General features: G+C 30.9%; 1 protein-coding gene across 4 annotated transcripts in view; it reads left to right on the forward strand.

Annotated features, from left to right (window-relative positions):
• The first annotated feature begins 14,298 nt into the window (after positions 1–14,298).
• LOC124535264 (homeobox protein abdominal-A homolog) overlaps positions 14,299–20,249 on the forward strand; it is a 37,552-nt gene continuing 31,601 nt past the window's right edge. For all 4 annotated transcript variants that reach the window (XM_047111403.1, XM_047111404.1, XM_047111405.1 and 1 more), the window contains exon 1: positions 14,299–15,036. In XM_047111403.1, coding sequence (XP_046967359.1) covers positions 14,439–15,036 — 598 coding nt within the window. In that variant the 5' untranslated portion in view covers positions 14,299–14,438. The remainder of the gene's footprint in view (positions 15,037–20,249) is intronic.

Consider the following 20,249-nt stretch of genomic DNA (forward strand, 5'->3'; position numbering starts at 1 on the left):
TCAACATCTTCCTTCCATCGTGAAAGGGGCTGTATCCAATCTTATTACTACCATGCCAGTTGTCTGTTTTTCGAAACGCACTTGTGCACTATCGTCAACATCTTCCTTCCATCATAAAAGGAGCTGTATCCACAAAGATGCAAGTTGCGCCACCACATTAAGGCCTCACTTCACTGATGATGATCAAGACTGGTAAGTCTCGAATCGTCAAAATTGTTCCTATGAAATCTTTTCTCGTATCGTCTGAACTCTACTTTCAATCGGGCGCTTTTAATGTTTAAGATGGGGCAGTAACTGGGCTGTAGTTATACCTATCACTGAATATTTGTCACTTTCTTGCAAGGAATATTCAAAATTATAGCCGAATAATATTAAAATAAATCATACTAAAATAAAAACTACATATAAAAGAAAATTTACACACACATAGAAAGTTATTACGTTAGCTAGAAATTATTTACATATTATATACATAGATATAGGAATAAGTATGAATCAGATACGCCGTTTAGCGGTTTGTTTGTTTTCTTTTTATTGCACGCTGGATAATACATGATAGGCACGTTTTAGGCAATGTTTGTTGCTTACACAAAGGGAGTTCAAAAAGTAAGCGTGAATTGTCTTATCAGCATCATGTTTAACGTTTGCCGTTAAACACGTTAAATTAACAAGCGTATATAGCAACAATAGCTTTACTTTGTTATATAGATAATAACAAATAAATATATGTATGTAGGGTAAAAGTAGTATAGTAACAGCCTGTAAATTTCCCACTGCTGGGCTAAGGCCTTCTCTCCCATTAAGGAGAAGGTTTGGAACATATTTAACAGGCTATTCCAATGCGATTGGTATATGGGTACAATAGGATACACCTACTTACAACGCATTTATTAAAAAAAATATATATATATTTAGTATAAGTACTTATATTCTTCTTCCCAGTCGTTTCCTCATTACTGAGAGTCGTGACCACCATGCTTGTGGCTCCTGAACACTTTTCTTATATATAAATGCCTTTTATTTCCGGTTGGACAAGATTGAATTCACGTATTTTTTTTTCTAATATACATGTATTAAATTATATATTCCTCTTGAATAACTCTTTTTATTAATGAAAACCGCATTTAAAATCGTTACGTAGTTTAAGAGTCTAAGCGTACAGACAGCGGGAACCGACTTTTTGTTGTAATATAGAGAATAAAATAGATTAATATGTTTTACTATTAAATATAGGCTAAATTAAGCTAGGAAATGCAAAATATGGCTAGCATTGAATTAGCTATTTGGACAATAATTACGAGTATATCAAAAAAAAATTGTTAACAATTGAAAGCAGTCTGTTCTGTTTTCATTTTCTTATTTTAGTTATCAAAGTCAGTCTTGCAAATGCAATCAATACTTCAGCAGAGCGGTGGCGCATTATGCACTTGCAAAATGCACTTGTAAATATTGTACGTAGTATTACAACCCTGCGTGAGATGGCGTTAGTTGATATAGCATTTTTTTTAAATATAATTTATTATTTTTAATTTATTAAAATTATGCACATTAATACATTCAATAATCACTTATTTGATTATTGGACATTCATGATGACAAAACTAAGCGCTTAATAATTAAGCGGAACTTAAACCCAAACCAATCGTGACGTGTAATAGTTTTTGTATAAAATCATAGATGGCGCTAGTGTGCCAGTGAAAAACTGTCACCTAGGTTAGGAATTGAAATCTCTATTTTGTTATAGCATTATATTTGTAATATTTTATCGAACTAATACTAATTTTAGTAAGGGTTTACTATTTAAAAAAAAAAATTCAATGTTTATGTATTCGATCTTTGTACAAAGTTTACACACGAAATGTTAAAAGATTAGGTCTTAGATCTTTGTTTGAAAACAATAAAAAATGATGAATTGAAGTTAACTGAATTCTAATATGAATACAAATAGGTTTAAAGGAATAATCCAGTATTAGACAGTCATCACTCACGTGCCTCTTAAACAAACGTCCATGCGATATTTCGTATACCTATCTATTTTTACTCGCGTGTTTACTTTTAAACATTCTAGCTGAACGTAGTAGGTTAAATGATTTGATTGAAGTATGCTACGGACTTTTATTGTGATGTTATTCATTAAAGAATATTTTTTAAAGTAGAACTGTAGCTCTACAATAAGATATTCAGAGTACTAATCTTGTTTTACACAAAAAAAGTATATTGAAAAAAATGTATAGATATAGAAACTTTTTTAATGTGAAAGTATAAATAATACGTGCTTAATGCAAGGAATACATGAATACGTACTAGTACCTCAGACTTCAAAAATACTCACCGACGAATCTTAGCAACAATTGTACTTTTTAATTATCACTATTTAACTAAGCGAATCTGATTTTAACAGTTATATGACTGGAGGCCTTTGTGATCAAAATCTTTTTTTAAATTGTTTTATCTATAAAAAAAATCGTCAAATACTTGGTACTCCTGATAAATTTCTATTATGACTGTGCGGGATATTTTACAATTATTTTCGCAAAAAAAAAGTGCATTATCTATTCCTTTGTTCTAATAATAACCCCTCAGAACGACAGGTCCTTTTTTTTTTTTTTTTTTTTATTACGCTGGAAAAACGCTTTGCGCGCTTCCCCCACGTGATGGAAAGTGGGGGGGGTGTGTGGGACTCCCCGGAGCCCTGAACGCCGAGTGCGCCCAAGCACACCGGGTTTACCCACTAAAAAACCAGCGGTACCCTCTCCGTCTTTCGGCGGACGCCACGGGATCGCTTACGCATGCTACCGTGAAGAACGACAGGTCCTACAAGACCTAAAAGAGTTCAGCCATATGTAGCAGCCTTTAAATTTCCCACTGCTGGGATACGGCCTCCTCTTCATTAAGGAGAGGGTTTGGAACATATTCCACCACGCTGTTCCAATGCGAGTTGGTGGAATGCACAAGTGGCAGAATTTCGATGAAATTAGACACACGCAGGTTTCCTCATTATGTTCTCCTTCACCGTCGAGCACGAGATGAATTTTAAACACAAATTAAACACATATATTTAGTGGTACTTGCCTGGGATTGAACCCGCACTCATCGGTTAAGATGCACGCGTTCTAACCACTAGGCCATCTCAGCTCCTTCCATCTCAGCCATATATATGACTACTTTAGCATTAAAATATAAAATAATCCTAATAACTTTTTAATTGTTCGAACCAGGTTTCGAATCCAGAAACTCAATGCATTCGTTTAATGATAGTAGATTGAATAATTAAATTCAATTAAACTCAATCTCCACCGTGTCTTTATTGTGAAAATAATTATTGACAAAAAATTTAAAAACTAATTTAGATAGAAAAAGGTCTAAGTTTTTAAAACAACTTTTTCGCATCATCTAATTTCGTCCAGTCATCTATTTAGGGCGAAAGTCTCACTTTATAATGATACTATGAGTGCAAATGTTAATTGTATACACTACCATATAATACCGTAAATTAATACAAGGAATAAATTGGCATAACACGAACTTCTTAGCTTTCCATAGATTTATCGTTCGGATTCCTGGTCCATTGTGTGGCAAAGAGAGAAACTCTAGGACGAGCAATCCAAGTGTAGTTTAAAGGGCCCGTTTACAATGTCCATCATCGCTTACACTCGCGCTGCCCTTCTTGCTTAGCTATTATATAGGAACCTATTAGAATAGACGTATTAGATATATATTTTTTTCTTTTTTCCCCATAAATTACATATTTGTTCTAGCGAAAAACTGAGTGCAATTTTTGACAGACCAAAGTCTTGTAGTAGGTTATAAAGACTTTTCTGGTGTAGTATTGTTCGCATAGTATCGCTCATAAATATAAACGTATAGTAATTACCGGAGTATTTATCATCGTAATATATATGCACTTGCAACATACAATACGATGCACTAAGCTTTACAAGTAGAGTAGGTCCAGTCTGGATAGCAAAATCTTCAAATCGTCTGGTTTTCATCCGTATCCATTAAAATAGTCCACTCAGATGCATTACCTGGGATTGAATAGGTCTTGCTTTTAGAGGTAGCCTTAGTCGTATAAAGTTAATTTGTCTTTTATATGTGGGCAATCCTTTAATCTCTCTACTGAACGTACCAACAAGTTCCTCGCTGTATTGATTGTGGCAAGATTTATCAGAGGTTTACGAGGTTACTCTAAGACCAGACGTTTGGGTGTAAATGAAAAAAAAAGCGCAAAATGCGCTGCAGTTTCTTAAAATACTTTTTCTAAATTTAGTTTTATTAATATTTTCAGTATCAATATTATTATAGTAAAAGTCGCCTCATTTATTACTATAGATTAATATAATATTTATGTACATAAATACCTGCAAAATTAAGAAAGTAGTACGCCCTACTCTTGAATAATAATTATACTTCAATAATTATTTAAAAATGCACACGTATACCAATAAAATCGTAAGTAAATTTCTAACATTTGATGAAACACTTTAAATTGAAACACTGGCTCTTAAAGTTATATACACATACATACTTTGTGCACATAACTTTATGAACTAATCGACAATATTTTGACTCGCCAACTTACGGTATTTGGGTATATCTTATATGAAAACTTTAAGGGAAAATGTAACATTGAAACTTATTTAAGTACCTTAATCATATATTTTAATGATTTTGAAAGTAAGATAATGTCTATTTTTTTTTCGTATAAAAATAATATAGCGTATAAAAATGTATTTAATGTGAAGTCGACTTTCTTCAGATGAAACGTCCTTAAAATTCCAATGTCACCGTTCTTATCACAAAAACTGAACGAGAATCGTAAAAAGCTCCAAGTCTACTAAGTTCAAGATTACGAAATCAAATTATATGAATTGCGAATGCTAACTCGTAATGATTATTACCAATTTTAAATATTTTTTTGGTAGCACGTCTGTGGAGACACAATAATCAATCGACAATAACTTACATAATGAGTTAATATATAATTATTTTACTATAGTAATGAATTCTCGTTAAAGTTGTAGTAAGATCAACAAAAAGTTCCTATAAGAAAAAGTTCTCTTATGCTTCGAAATATAAAATCGATTCTTGCGAGCTAAAATTCATCGTAAACAATATCGATGTATCGCTAAATAAGAAATACCTTGATTGTCATGTCTCAAACTCTTACTCCATTGTACAAAAATGGCTTGTCATGTCGTTATGTTCACGCATGCATTGTGTATACATACATACATTCTTTCTCATCGAATCGAATAGAAAAATGATGAACCCGCAGATATATACAGGGAATTGATTAAATAATGTTTGTACGTAAAAAAGAAATAAGTTATTTCCTTACAACTTGTTCTTTTGTGTTTTTCCTATTAAATAGAAAATCTTGAGATCTTTATCAAAATATTTTTTCTAATAAATGTTTTATGACAATAATAAAATAAAAACAAAGTCAGGTACATTTGACTAGTGTAGCGTATATGTACCTCCTAAATGGTACGTAAAAGTATTGGGAGCGAAAAGTCGCTAAATTTGAGGCGTTCTTGGAGGCTTTTGAGGAAAGCCCGAAGCTGGTGTTATAGGCAATGAGAGGGCCGGGAGGGAAGGCTCTATCGGCACTTTACACGCTCTACCGGAGCTAACCTCCGCCCAAATGTAATAACACGCCGCCTGCTCTCTGTTTCAATTTGGGAACAAATTGAAATTGTTTTTATTTGAATAATATTACTATAGCAGACTCTATGTGGATTGAGAAATGATAGTTATTGTATTGCTTACTGTCTCGGAATTATATTATTGTTGTCGGTCCGTCGTCACGGCCGGCCGCGTTTTTACGTACTTACGTACTTGCTATTGTTTAATTTTATTCTTTTAATGTAGGAAATAGTCTTTGATTTCGTATAGAGTTATTGTGTTGAATGCGTGTAACGGCTAGAAGCCGTTGAATAACATTAATGTAACACATTTTTACATCATGTTTATTACATACATTTTATTTTATTTTATTTTATAAGTCCTATTTGTAAATATATTTGTAACATTGAACTATTAATAATCAAACTGTTATTAAAAAAAAGTAAAAAAACCAAGTCTCTTAACCATATAGCTTAAGAGTTAAAGAGACTTAGTAAATTGTAATCGATGAATACAAAGTTACCCCCAAAAAAGTATGGCTAGTTTTTCATGACCTTCCACCAACCCGCATTGGATTCCACCAACCCACATTGGAACAGCGTGGTGGAATATGTTCCAAACCCTCTCCTTAATGGAAGAGGAGGCCTTATCTCAGCAGTGGTAAATTTACAGGCTGTTACTTTCATGACCTTAATTTATGTTTATATTTTAGCACACTATCTGATACTTTGACAACAGACATGGACCAACTCCACCTCATTTAATCGCAATCAGTATCTTTCATAAAGTTTCATACAAGAAAATACATCTTTATAAAAATTTACTTAGATTACTTTTATCGGATATCACATATTACAAATCATTTTTTATAAAAAGTATTAAAAATCTTAATTACATATTTAACGATCATAACTTTTTATCGAGCATTGGAATTATCTTACTTTTAACTGTATTCACACCTCTAATAGCCCAAATATTTGTAGACAGCTGACTTACCATTAATTACATAAACATTTTAAATAAATTAAATACAGATAATTACAGTACGATAGCCTTAATCCTCTTGTAGCTATATATATTTTATAAATGTATTTTGGCCTTAACGTTGGATGTTTCTGCGTGTGATGTTTTATATACATACGTATATGTATATGTTAATTATGAAGTATAATCCAGCATTCTAATAAAGTCACATTTTATATAATATTACTTACACACAATACTAGTCTCCTAAAACTCGTGTAAATTACATCTGTTAGATTATTATTTTCTTAGGATAAGAATAACCTACGTGCTATTCCAGACTGTAATCTCTTTGCCAAATTTCATTCAAATCCCTTCATTCGTTCTGTAGAACATTTATACTATGAGTAAGATAGATTAAATATCATCAATGGCAGTTAGTTGTTACTCCTTTAACAGCGTAAAGTCAAAAGCTTTGCTTCTATCTTGTATGGCACATTCACTAGATCGTCGAATCTCATACCACCTTAGTTTAGACTTTCGCTCGAAAAGGCATTTTAGTTCAATACCAGCTTAATATTAATTTATTAATATTTTACTGTTTGCCTTTTGGTAGATATTTTTTCTTTTACAACTAAGCTGAGGGTATTTTTTATAACAACATATTACTTACAACGTAACAGATTTCATTATTCATTTGTCATCAGAAGGCTGAAGCTGTAATTCGTTGGTGTTTTAATATGTAAGTACTATTAAATTTGCAAATAAAGGTACTAAGATAAGATTTTTTTTCAATAAAGTGTTCATTAGTGTTTAGTTAAAAGTGGTCACAGCGTATTGAGTTTTATATAAATAAACTACACTACCAGTTTTATATGTGCATTTATTATTTATTATAGTAAAAGAGCTGTTCAAAAATTGTAATTATTTTGTCCAATTGTAGTAAAACTAGCTAGTCATTTACCATAAGAATTAGTCAAACATGAGGCTAAAATTTCAATCATTTGCAACATTCGGCTTACCAAATTATATTATTAAGGTCATTGACCGTAAAATAGGCTGATTAATATACTATTAATTATTGTTGTTATATATTTATACTAACTAACATCATTTATACGTAATTCCTGTAGGAGAACATCGCTGCATCCTTTATCAAGGGGAGAGGGGCGTTGGAAAAATTGCACATAAATATTGAAGCTGCCACTTACACGTGCGCCCGCTGCTTTACTATAGCTAAATGTGGATATACCCTTACTATTTCTTACTGTTAATATATAAACTTTAAAATGTTTGCCGTTTTAAGTGAAGAATGTAAGAGTTAATTATTAAATTTCGTTTTAAACTCAGTATATTTGCAATGATTTTTTTATATCATTATTATTAAAACTAGATGTACCTATTAATAAATTTTACTGTTGAATTAACTTCTCTTAATTGAATAATTATTTGCTTAATAAAAATTAACGCACTAGAAATAATTAAATTTTGAGGTCAATAATTATTGCTTAGAAACATAATTATTAGTTCAGAAGCTTATATTGTAATAGAAGATAGTACAATATGTTTATAATTGGTAGACAGGCTATTGCGTGCTGATATTATGTGGTCATTGCCTTCTTTAATTTCTTTCATCACCACTATAATTTACTTATATTCTCTATACTGTAGTTATACTAGCTCAGCTCATTCATTATTTAAACCAAAACAATAATATGTATTGGTGTTGATGGCATACTATGCATTAGTATGCATATGATGAAAGGGATGAAAGCATTTGTGCAAGTGTATTATTTTGACACCTACTAATAAAAATAACTATTATTATATTTAACATTACACAGTATGTAGGTGATAGTAATTTGATAACAAACAGCATCATGATGGTCCGTTTATAAGCACTAATGCGTAACTTGTAAGACAGGAAATTTGTACAAGAATGTGACTAGATCAAGAAATGCCTTTAGATAATAAAATAGCTGATTTATGTACCTAAAGTTTAAAAATATTCTACAAAAAAAATAGTACTAAAATAGAATTCTTATTAATAATGAACCGAACGATCCACGCTAGTCCCAACCGGCTGGTACGGCGCGAGCCCTCCTTCTTTTTCTTGTAGCAAATTTCGCAACAATCTCACTTATTATGCCACACAAATATCCGCGCCCCCGGCCGCCTCTAGACGTGAAATTAAAATTTCCCACTTACCCCCGCTTGTGTACGACGGTAATAGCTTAATAAATATTGTTTCCTACCTAAGTACAAATTTAAAAACTAAGATACACTTATATATGCGTGATATCTGATACTTCGTAATATTTGGATGAACAGAACGATATCTTAATCTTAATAATAATGAAAAAAAATTTGGTTTTAATTGTTATAACGTAACATCAAATATCTGAGTTGTTGGCATATATGTCATTAAGCTACTGTGTTGTTTTATACCTGATATAAACCAATTCCATTTAGGTATTATGATATTTAATTACATTAAATATAATTTGCATTTACTTTTTGTGCTGATTAGGCTAATGCTTTTGATTAAAAGTACAATTTATTATCTTATTAAACAAGTACATATCATATAGTCTTAGTAATAATTCTTAAATGATTTAATATTTTCACTACAAGTTTAATAATGGTCCATTCCTTCAATAACAACAACAACAGCCTGTAAATTCCCACTGCTGGGCTAAAGGCCTCCTCTCCCTTTGAGGAGAAGGTTTGGAACATATTCCACCACGCTGTCCCAATGCGGTTTGATGGAATACACATGTGGTAGAATTTCTATGAAATTTGTCACATGCAGGTTTCCTCACGATGTTTTCCTTCACCGCAGAGCACGAGATGAATTATAAAGACAAATTAAGCACACACACACAGAAACAGCGGTGCTTGCCTGGGTTTAAGCCCGAAATCATCGGTTAAGATGCACGCGTTCTAACCACTGGGCCATCTCGACTCCTATTTTCCCATTCCTTCATTGACATTAATTCCAATACTCTTAATAAGCATATTAAAATATTTTAAGTACTTGCGTTAATTCTGATTTGCTCTGAGTTTTAATCACATTTATTTTGTTTCAGGTGACATTAACAATACAGTGATCAAAAAGGTAAGCAGAATATTTTCCATTTTCAAAACGTAGTTTTAATAGATGCATATACTTACCTATACGTACGTATATTATAAAAAAGTTCTAATTAGAAAATTGTGTCTATTTTTGATAAGTACATTTCATATACTAGTAACTAATAACAAATACACTTTAGTAGGGTACTAAATCAAAAGTAATCTGATACTATTAAATAGAAATAAATTTAAAAATATCATTAAGATGTAATCCGTGGATACTTAGAGCCATTTCTCGCTTTGATGAACGATTTCGAGTGACAAAACAAGTCCAAATCGAATTTAAAAGTGTTCGTTCTATAAACTGATCGTTAAATCTCGCAACGATAGTTGTAAATATCTCGAGGAGTTGAACGTTTTTACGATTGACATTCGCTCCTCCCACCTGGGACCTCGAGCCCATGTGATCGCTACACATCGATCCCCTATAAAACCTACCATCATGGCCTGTCGGCGATTCTTTGCTCCGAGCGAAATTTTACACACTATAAAATTTTACACGATCTTTAGACAATTATTTATTTGTTCATGTAATGTTTTACCACTTGAGTGTATAATCAAATACAATTCAGATTTTATAGGTTTTCGAAAGTTGTTACATAAAACGATCATAAATTTGCAACACTGAGAACAAAGTAAATTTATATATACATAGATGTATGTGTGTGTATATGAATAATACTTACATTAATATCCTTGTAACTATTTACTGGGTAGCCATCTGTTAGGCGGATTTATATAGCCATGTTAGAGCAAGAAATTTAATAGCAGTGCATATAGTCTTACATTCATAAAATCGTTAATAAATATTGTTTATTTTTCATACAGTTAAGACTTATATTGCTGAGTAGGTTTTGCCCGTGGCTTTGCTCGCGTTTAAAGATTTGGTTGTCAGGTATTATTCATACTATATGGGTTATTCTGACTTTTGAACTATATTATTGTAAAATTTTATTAAATTTTACTTAATAGTTTTGGAGTGGTAGAGTAACAAACATCAATACATACAAACTGTCGCCTTTATAATATTAGTAAGTATGGTCATATTTCAAGCAAATGCATCAAAACCAATACTTCAATTAATTTAATGATAATGTCAAAAATTGTAAAACGTAAAGTATTTCGTATTGGTCAATATTCTGCGTTCTTACACAGATGCGTCCTGAACCAAGTTCGACTAGGATTTTATTCATCACTTAATGGACTTTTTTATTCCATGAGTCATATCTTAACTAAGTTGTGATATTAAAAATAACTTATGTATTATCACATTACTATTTGTAAATGAGATTATTTGTCTAGCGGGTAGATAAAAATACAAGTTTAATAGCGCTACATTTAAATTTATAATAATGTATACATTAAAGTAAGTAATAAAGTTTTTGGTTTATATCCAATAAATAATATATATATCTATTTATTTATCTATTTTAATGTCAATAAGTAATCTATCTTTTACATCAAAGCTAAGTATTTATTGATTTGAAGACGTTACATATAAAAAATTGAAGTAATTGTATTTTACTGGCACAATCTGTCATTAAAATGGTGGAAAAGAGTTTCTTGTCGGTTCTTCTGTGTAGAATCTACTTTCCGAACCGGTAGTAGCTTTATAAATAATCCAACTTCAACACTGTAGCATGACGATTCAAAATCTTATATGAGACTACGTCAATAAAGAATTTTATGAATTTGTTTTTTTATAAGTAATATCATATAGGTATATATTTATATACCTAATTATAACGTCTTATGTATATCTCGACTTGAGAAATTATAATCGATTAAATAAAATTGTATTAAAACTTATTTTTCTGTCAAATATGTTAACTAACTAACTTGGGTTTTTCTTAATTCTTTCAAAACGTAGATATTAATGTTATAATACAATCATAAAAATATAACCTACAATTATTTTTTATTTTTGACAAATAAAATTGGAAACACTAAGGTAACGTACCTACCTTTGTGTTTTTTATTAATGAATGGTAAGGTAAGTTTCTTCAAATTACCTTGTAAGAATAACTTATATGATTAAAAATGTTACTAAAGTCTTCATACTAATTAGATTTTAATCAAGTGGTCCGGATTGTAAACAAAAAAACTGTTATAAAATCAAGTGTGTGTTCAGTGAAAATTGTTATTCTACATACCGGTAAGTTCCTATACTGTAGTGTACCTTTCTATAACTTACCTCATTGTATCTGAAAATTTAATAATGAAATAAAACAATATATAAAAACAATGAACTGTTTTATTAAAATAAACCTATAAGTATGTCCTAAGTTATTATCTGTACTTATAATATCGGTAAATAATTCAATTTTTTTAATAAAATAATAATCAAGTTCTACAAAGAATTACCTATACTTATTAAGTATAACGAGTTTGAGTTTTGCCAGTGGTTTGGACGTACGAGTAACAGACAGACAAACACACAGAGAATATAGCTTATTAGATTACTTTCGGATGGGTAAGTATCGGTGCAAAAATAAAGTTCTACACAAAGGTATAGCATTACAATTTAACCTACTTACCTTTACTTATAAACCCTAAAAATATACTTGTTGAAACTTTATATTATTAAAATAGGTGACAAGCTTAAAACAAATTAGAAAATAAATTCTTATATGAAAATTATAAACAAGTCGTATAAAGAACTAATAATAAATTAGCATGGGACTAATCTATAAGCATATAAAAATAACAAATTATTGATCTCATTATATAGAGTTGTTCTATTTTTAAAATGTAATGACTTAATATTTTAACAATCAGTTTCCAATAATTATTTCCAATAAATACGTAATAATAAATCTAGCAAAATTTACACGTAAAAATATATGTCTGGGAAGAAAGATATTCATTTAATCTAAGTATTATAAAAAAGGTAAGTAAAAAATATACAATTATACCTAGGTATATTATGTATGGAGTGTATATGAGTGTTATTGCTTGAATTTAGTTAAAGTATACATTTTTGTTTTAATATATATTTTGGATATTTTATAAATCATATAATCTTTTATTTGATTAACTATTTATAATTTTTACCTTCATTTAATAGTAAATTTAAAATGTATCTAAATGTACCAATATTTTATATTATTATCATAATTTAACTTAAAAGTACCTACTTAGATGTCCTACCAATTACTTAACTTTTTTCTTATTCTAACTTTTAATTATTTATCAAGTCATTAATAAAATTAATAATTTTTATTCATAGAGTAATTATTTATTTATAAAACGAAGTAATGTAAGGCATTAAAGTGCTCTATTATCGTTCATTGATTAATAAACTTAAGCATAATACTTTTTGTTTTGAATAAAAAAAAATCAATTGGCGAACAATAAAAAAATATGATCAAATCATAAAACGAATGACCTAAACTGTCCATATCGAGCTCTATATACATTTACGGCATAAACATCACAATAACAACATAAAACCTATACTTATGCAATGTTCTACTGCCACACCGTCGTACCGCCGACCTGATAAAGCTGAAAAGGCAAGTTAAGCCTATAAAAACCATGCACTAAACACTAACCAACAATCAAAACTGTAATAAATAAATAAACATCTCACGCAATAAACGGTTTTATTTAAATAGTCGTAAAGATTGTTATTGCTCACGTGCTCGATGTTGTTACGACTTGTGAGTATGAATGAAATGCGTAAGAGAGATGGAACGTCTGTTGGAGAAGGATGCACGTTAGCAGTTCGACCACGTGGCCGGCGTAACACCGCTTAGTGCAATTCTTGTTGGATTTTATTATAAAATTATTATTGATATTGTGGGTTTCTAATAAGTTTTTTTACACTTGACAAAATTTTGATTTTTTTATTAATGGACAAAAAGCACAGCAAATAACATGTTTGAACCAAATTAAAACAGTTGTTAAGAATTATTTTTTTTTAGGTCGTAAGTTTTTTTTTCATCCTATTTAAATTACGATACAAACATTTTCAATCAAGTAGAAATGACATAAAATTGTAATATGATTGTTTGTTAACTTCCAATACCACTATAAAACTAGAATTGATCTGAAACTATACCCTTTAATTATATTTTTTGAGAATATTTTTAATTATACAATCGACAAATTAGGTGTCAAAATTATTTTCATTTTTTTTTTCATTTATAAACAAAAAAAAATACAAAATGAATTTCACTTATAAATATGACAAAACAATCCTGAACTCAAAATAATACAAAATTCTTGGTGCTGTACCGCTTAAGGCCATTCATTTTGACAGCTAGAAGTGCCGGAATGGTTTGTGATTGGCGGTGAATGTTCTGCACCGGAATACTATTGGCGTAGAAGAGGAGAACGCGGGGTTGCGCGGGGCCTGGCGCCATTACGAACAATGGCCGGCTGAATGGTCGTTAGCAAAAAGCTTTTATCTCTTTCTAATATAAGCCACGCAGGTAGGAATTAATGAGACGGAGAGGTTTCTGGCGCGTCGTCCCTCACGATAAAGGCGTCTCGCTCGCACGCACGTGCTACGTTTCGCCGTCTCACGTGCGGCGCGCGGCAGCGGTAACGCTCGCCACGACGGGAATTCAGAGTCGTAGAGCCTCATACGCGGGTCATAAACGATCCGCGGCCATAGTAGAGGTGCACGCGCGAGAATCGATCCGAATCGCCGGCGATAAACGCATCTCCCGCGAGGCGATCGTCGCGCGCCGCGTCGCCGCCGAGCGATGAGTTCCAAGTTCATCATCGATAGCATGCTCCCCAAGTACCACCAGCAGTTCCATCATCAGAACTTGTTCGCGGGTGCTGGAGCATCGCCTATTGAGGCATCACTGTCCTCATCGCTGTCATCATCGTTGTCGACGTCGCTCTCCTCGTCGTTGTCTGGTGGACTAGGGGCGGCTGCGCTGGGGGCCGGCTCGCCAGGGGCCGGGAGCCCGCAGCGCTCCTCTTCGTCATCGTCGGCGTCACCAGGCGCGCCGGCGAGGATGTACCCGTACGTTTCTCACCACCAGCAGTTCGGAGGCTCTGTGCCGTTTCCAACTGGCGGTGGTCTCTCGGCTGACGACAAAAGTTGCCGCTACCCGACAGCTGTGGGAGGAGATCCGATGGTGAATTATGCATTGGGCCAACACAACGGCGGAGCCGCGGTCTCGGCTGCGTCGGCTAGTATGGCAGCAGCGGCGCAGTTTTACCACCAAGCAGCAGCATCTGCAGCCTCGGCCGCTTCTGCAGCCTCAGTGGATGCGATGGGCGCGGCGTGCTCGCAGCCCTCCGCCCAGCCTCTGCCAGACATACCTCGTTATCCATGGATGTCAATCACCGGTAAATGTTTTACTCCTTCACTGCATGACTCTTAACTGTTGACCTTTTGATGTTTGTCGCCTAGTTCTGAAATTTTATGTAATATTATGTTCAAGTAGGTACTTATTCATTTATTTATTTCTTATAAAAAAGCTTTTATTGGCATTCTGTGAAATTTATGTTTTGCTTTGTTATTGATTTTAATTTAACTTTTTCACTATTTTATTTGTTGTAATGAGGAAATGATTTTCAAAATATAATTGTGCATATTTATCGGATAGTATCAGTTTAGTATCGCGTATCACATTATCTCCATAACCCACAATAAATTTAGATGGATTATCAATTAGTCTAATAAGAATAGCTACAAATTTATTTTAATTAACTTTTAATTGACGAATGATTTTAATTAATAAACAATTAAAATGCGTACACTAATATTTACACAATTCAATAATTAAATACCCATATACATATATTTATTAATCTTATATAAAGGTACTAAAATAATTCGTATTATAAAAATCAAATTATAATTATATTGTATCAACATTATTTAAATAAAATTTAATTTACTTTAAATTAATTGTCGGTAATAATTATATATAAAATCACAATATTATATTATTAATAATCCCGACGGCACGTGATAGCGTCCATAATATATACAGATTCACACTTCAAACAACATATTAATTATAAACCTAAATAACTAATAATTATACTAAATAAATATTATTAGGTATTATTAAATTGATTGGGTATTAAGATACTAATTTCATTTTTAAATGAACATTTATATTGTAATGATTTATAATTAAAAAAATAATTATAACAATAATAATTATTATGTACCAAGCCGAGTGATACATTGTCAGGATTTAGGTGGGCTAGTTCTTATCCATAATTATCGGCAAATTAATACTTTATGACGTTATGAGATTGAACACAGACCATAAAATATAAATTCGAACTTTCGTATAAAATTATTCCTTTATATAAATTATTATTATCTATGTATTTGTAGGTACATCTTTTATAAGTATTTACGGGATCATATTTCTCTAATTATTATTCGGTTTATTTATCTATTAATAATACAAAACTATGTCGCTTTTTGGGTGCGTCTGGATCTTATATTCCTTTACACTGCTCAAGCGATTTTGATACGGTTGTTACTAATATAAAAATCGATCCGCACTCAGACTTGTACCTAATAACCTTAGACATTTCATATTAATATCAATCGTATGAACGTTGTAGAAAATAATATCACCGTTTTAAAGATACCTTCTTACTTAATCGGTTGATCGAATAAATGACAGTTATATTAATACAAGCTGTGCCAGCGATTTTGTACGCGTTTGCCTTTATAAAAAAAAAATATTGTACTTAGGCTAGGTTACTCCTTATTATATCAGTTATCTGTCAGTGAAAGTCCCGTTAAAATCGGCCCAGCCAGTCCAGTCAAATAGACAGACAAAAATTGAAATTTAAAAAAATGTTATTTTGATATACTTACATACATATGCATTGATTAAAAAAGGGCTATTTTAATATAACAAACAGACACTCCAATTTTATTATATGTATAGATTTAGAACATAGCAGTTAGAACAATCCAAATTTCAATCTATAAACCGCGGTTCACTTTTATGTATGTTTAACAATTAAATTACTACTCAACATTTTTTTTATATTACTCAATAAGTACTCTCATTTTTGGCATACCGTCATTACTATAGTTAGCTACTTACATAGATAATTAGTTAAGAAACGTTATAAATATATGCGCATACCTACTTTATGTTGTGTTGCCAAACGAACTTTAGTTTTTTTTCTATTTGTTGATAAATTATTTGATCGAAGAAGTTGATAAATAATTACAAAATGCGTCATTACAAGGAAATATATAATCACCATGTACCTATATATCTAATCATATTGAGATCTTATAATAATATGATCAAATTTAGGACATTTACATGGGTATACGGTTATATAATAAACATTTATACACATATTTATATAGCTGAAAAAGATAAATAGAAAACGTCAAAAAAAATCTAGACTAGAACCAAAACAGAACTAACCTAGGTCATTGAACAGATTTTGGGCATACGTCGTTGCTACGTACGCGTTTCACTTTTACATGTGAGGTCCACTCTGTACTCAAAAACGTCGATCCATTACAGCTAAACTACCTGTACGCTTTGAATACAATGGTACAATTATATTTATACGCGGTTTTATGTCTCTCTACGCTATTCTGACCATACATTTGGAGACTTAATAATAATTATATTTGCAACATATTATGAATATGAATATAGTTTTATAAATAATAGTCTACAAAGAAATATATGACTATTAGATGCAAAATAATTATAAAGATAAAGTCACTTAGTCATTTAATATAATATAATTTAATATAGATAGGTTATATAAGGCCAAAGATTATAACATTTTTATCATTATAATAACTCGGGTGAATGCTGCAATAATTATATTTTTCAAATATAGGTGCGCTATAATACGCCAGTATTAATTAAATTAATTGCAGATATTTTGATAAGTCAGTATGGTTCTTAAATTATAGTAAAAACATTATTCAAAAGCACATCATACATGAAGTTTTCAGTGTAAAGAATAATTTTATTAACATATAATTCTCTCTCAATTATTCTAAATTACAATACGAATAAATTAACAATCGGATAATTTTTAATTGATCGTTGCAATTATATATAATATTATAATGTAATTTACGAAAGCAATATTATTTTTATAACTTGAAGATATTTATTCATTTGAAAAATCATTTTCATTTTTAATCTCGTTTCATATAATTTATCTACTTTTATATTTATTTTCGTAACCGAAACTCATTTAGTTAAATTTATTTATTTAAATTTAGAATATAAAGAAATAGACTAATTTACTGTTTACATGAATAACTTTGAAGTCGAATTCAAGAAATGTGTGAATCATAAAGATTTTTACATCTGAAGCGTAACGGCCTTCCTGGCACATGACGGTCATCAATAAAGTAGAAATGTAAAAGAACCCATAATCAAAGCCGATATGCCAGAATAACGGGCTCGTATCTCACTAAAATTATACAAAATGGCCTATAATCTACTTGTTTTTGTTTCAAATGCGATCATTTTCGTGAATTATTGGCAATGCTAGATTATAAGAATTACCGTGTGACAGAGGCGTCGAATACTCTCACAAGATATAAAAATACATCAGCAGGTGCTGGCAACACGTGCTTCAAAAATTAAAATGGCATACATGTCACACGTTGACATTTATTTTCAATAATGCTTAACATTCGCCATCTATTTGACAGTTATAATAATTGTACCGTGAGATCTAGTTACGTCATAACATTATTACGCAGCCGTTTATCTTCCTAATTATTTGGTTACCTAGAATTTTAAACAAAAATGTTTCTTTAAAATTGTAATTAAGATAAATCATAATATTTTATTTTAAATTAGTTTTATCATGAAAATCATCGTTTAAAACCCCTTGTCAAATCGCCGTAAATAATAATAAACAACCAATTTATAAATAAAAAATATATCAGAGGAATTGAATTAATTAAAAACATAAAAAAGGAAAAGCGAGTTAGATGGTGCACGACACATCCCGCTTGTTTCTCTTGACATGATATATCGCTAGAGATGAGCCAGTCACATGTGTGCGCGCGGGTACAGCGCATGCGCAACAAATATGGCCGACGTCACTGACCAATCACAGGGCCTCGTCGGGCTACTCACATGATAGCGACGGTTCTTAATGATATTGATTACTATTTGTAGCACATAGTATATTTAATTACTAGTTATTTTAATGTACGACACTGCAAATAATTTAAAGTATTTTCTAAGAATTTGTTTTGTACGCGATGGCCAGGTAGTTATGCAATTTATAATTTAAATATAGGTAACTAGTACATACTAAGTAAGTACATACTTTAAAAGTCTGCAAAAAATAAAAGCGAGTAAATTATTAAACATTTATACTTATTTCGATTAATTTTTTAAAATGCTACTTAATTTATTTAAAGTCGCACCTAATATGAGAAAATTATAATTATTCACAGATAAAACTAGAGTTATAATCCATGAACTTTTTTAATTATACTAAATAATTTAATTTTAATAAGTATAATTTTGTATTAGTAGTTCATAAGTGTTAAATAGTTGGTTGATATAATACCATAAAATTAAATATCGTACGTGAAAAGTAATTCAGATTAACGTTACTTGATTTTTTTACACCTAATCTACTCATTTATATTTTTAAAAAGATTCTTTTTACTTATTTATGCATGAGCTTATTATATAGGTACCTAATTATTGAATATATTTAATTATAAGATAGAATTTCTTATCTTCAATAAAAACATGCATATAATGAGATTTACCTATCCCTGTTATTTCATTTTAAATTTATATAGGTATACAATTAAGTACCTATATTGAAAATATATATCTATCTATACCTATATGAAACAGTAGATATGTATTTAAAAATAAACCCAAGTTATTTACGAAAGAATTATTTTTAAGATAAAATTTTACTTTTCAAATTGCTGTCTGATTATTACAGTTCAAAAATAAAAAATAATAATATTTAAGTTGGTTGGTTACCTCTGTGGAAAAAAGTGTTATAACTGCATGATTTATTTTGTCGAGAATCTTTAAGTTAATTTATTTCACACATGTCATTGATTTATCATATCAACTGAGCAACTTTCTCTCCAAGCTAAAGTTTTTTTTTAAGAAAGTTGATGTCAGTTTTTGTCACAGATAATATCGTGTATTTCGGTATTACGACGTACTGCCAATTCGATGTATCGAATAATCGAAATTTCGGAACACTTTTAACCATTAAAGATTATCCAATCAATGAATTTAATGTTTCCGATTGACGCGACTTGCTTAATTTAAGACCACTAAAAAACCGGAGTGTGGTTTTTAATCGGTAATACGAAGGTACCTAAATTAGATTCTGTAATAAATTTTCATCGATATCAGTCATTCGGTATTGTACTCTTGACATTTATTGATAAGGCTGCCTGCTTTATAGCCTGCCTATATATTTATCAATGTTATGCACTTTTTTGCATTTGTACTGCGTTTTTAACTTATAATCATTTAGCAATTTACCTACCTACATATAGTACGACACACCTTAGTTGATCGGCAGTACCTAATCGG

This window comes from Vanessa cardui, chromosome 14 (genome assembly GCF_905220365.1).
Source record: "Vanessa cardui chromosome 14, ilVanCard2.1, whole genome shotgun sequence".
NCBI lineage: Eukaryota > Metazoa > Arthropoda > Insecta > Lepidoptera > Nymphalidae > Vanessa > Vanessa cardui.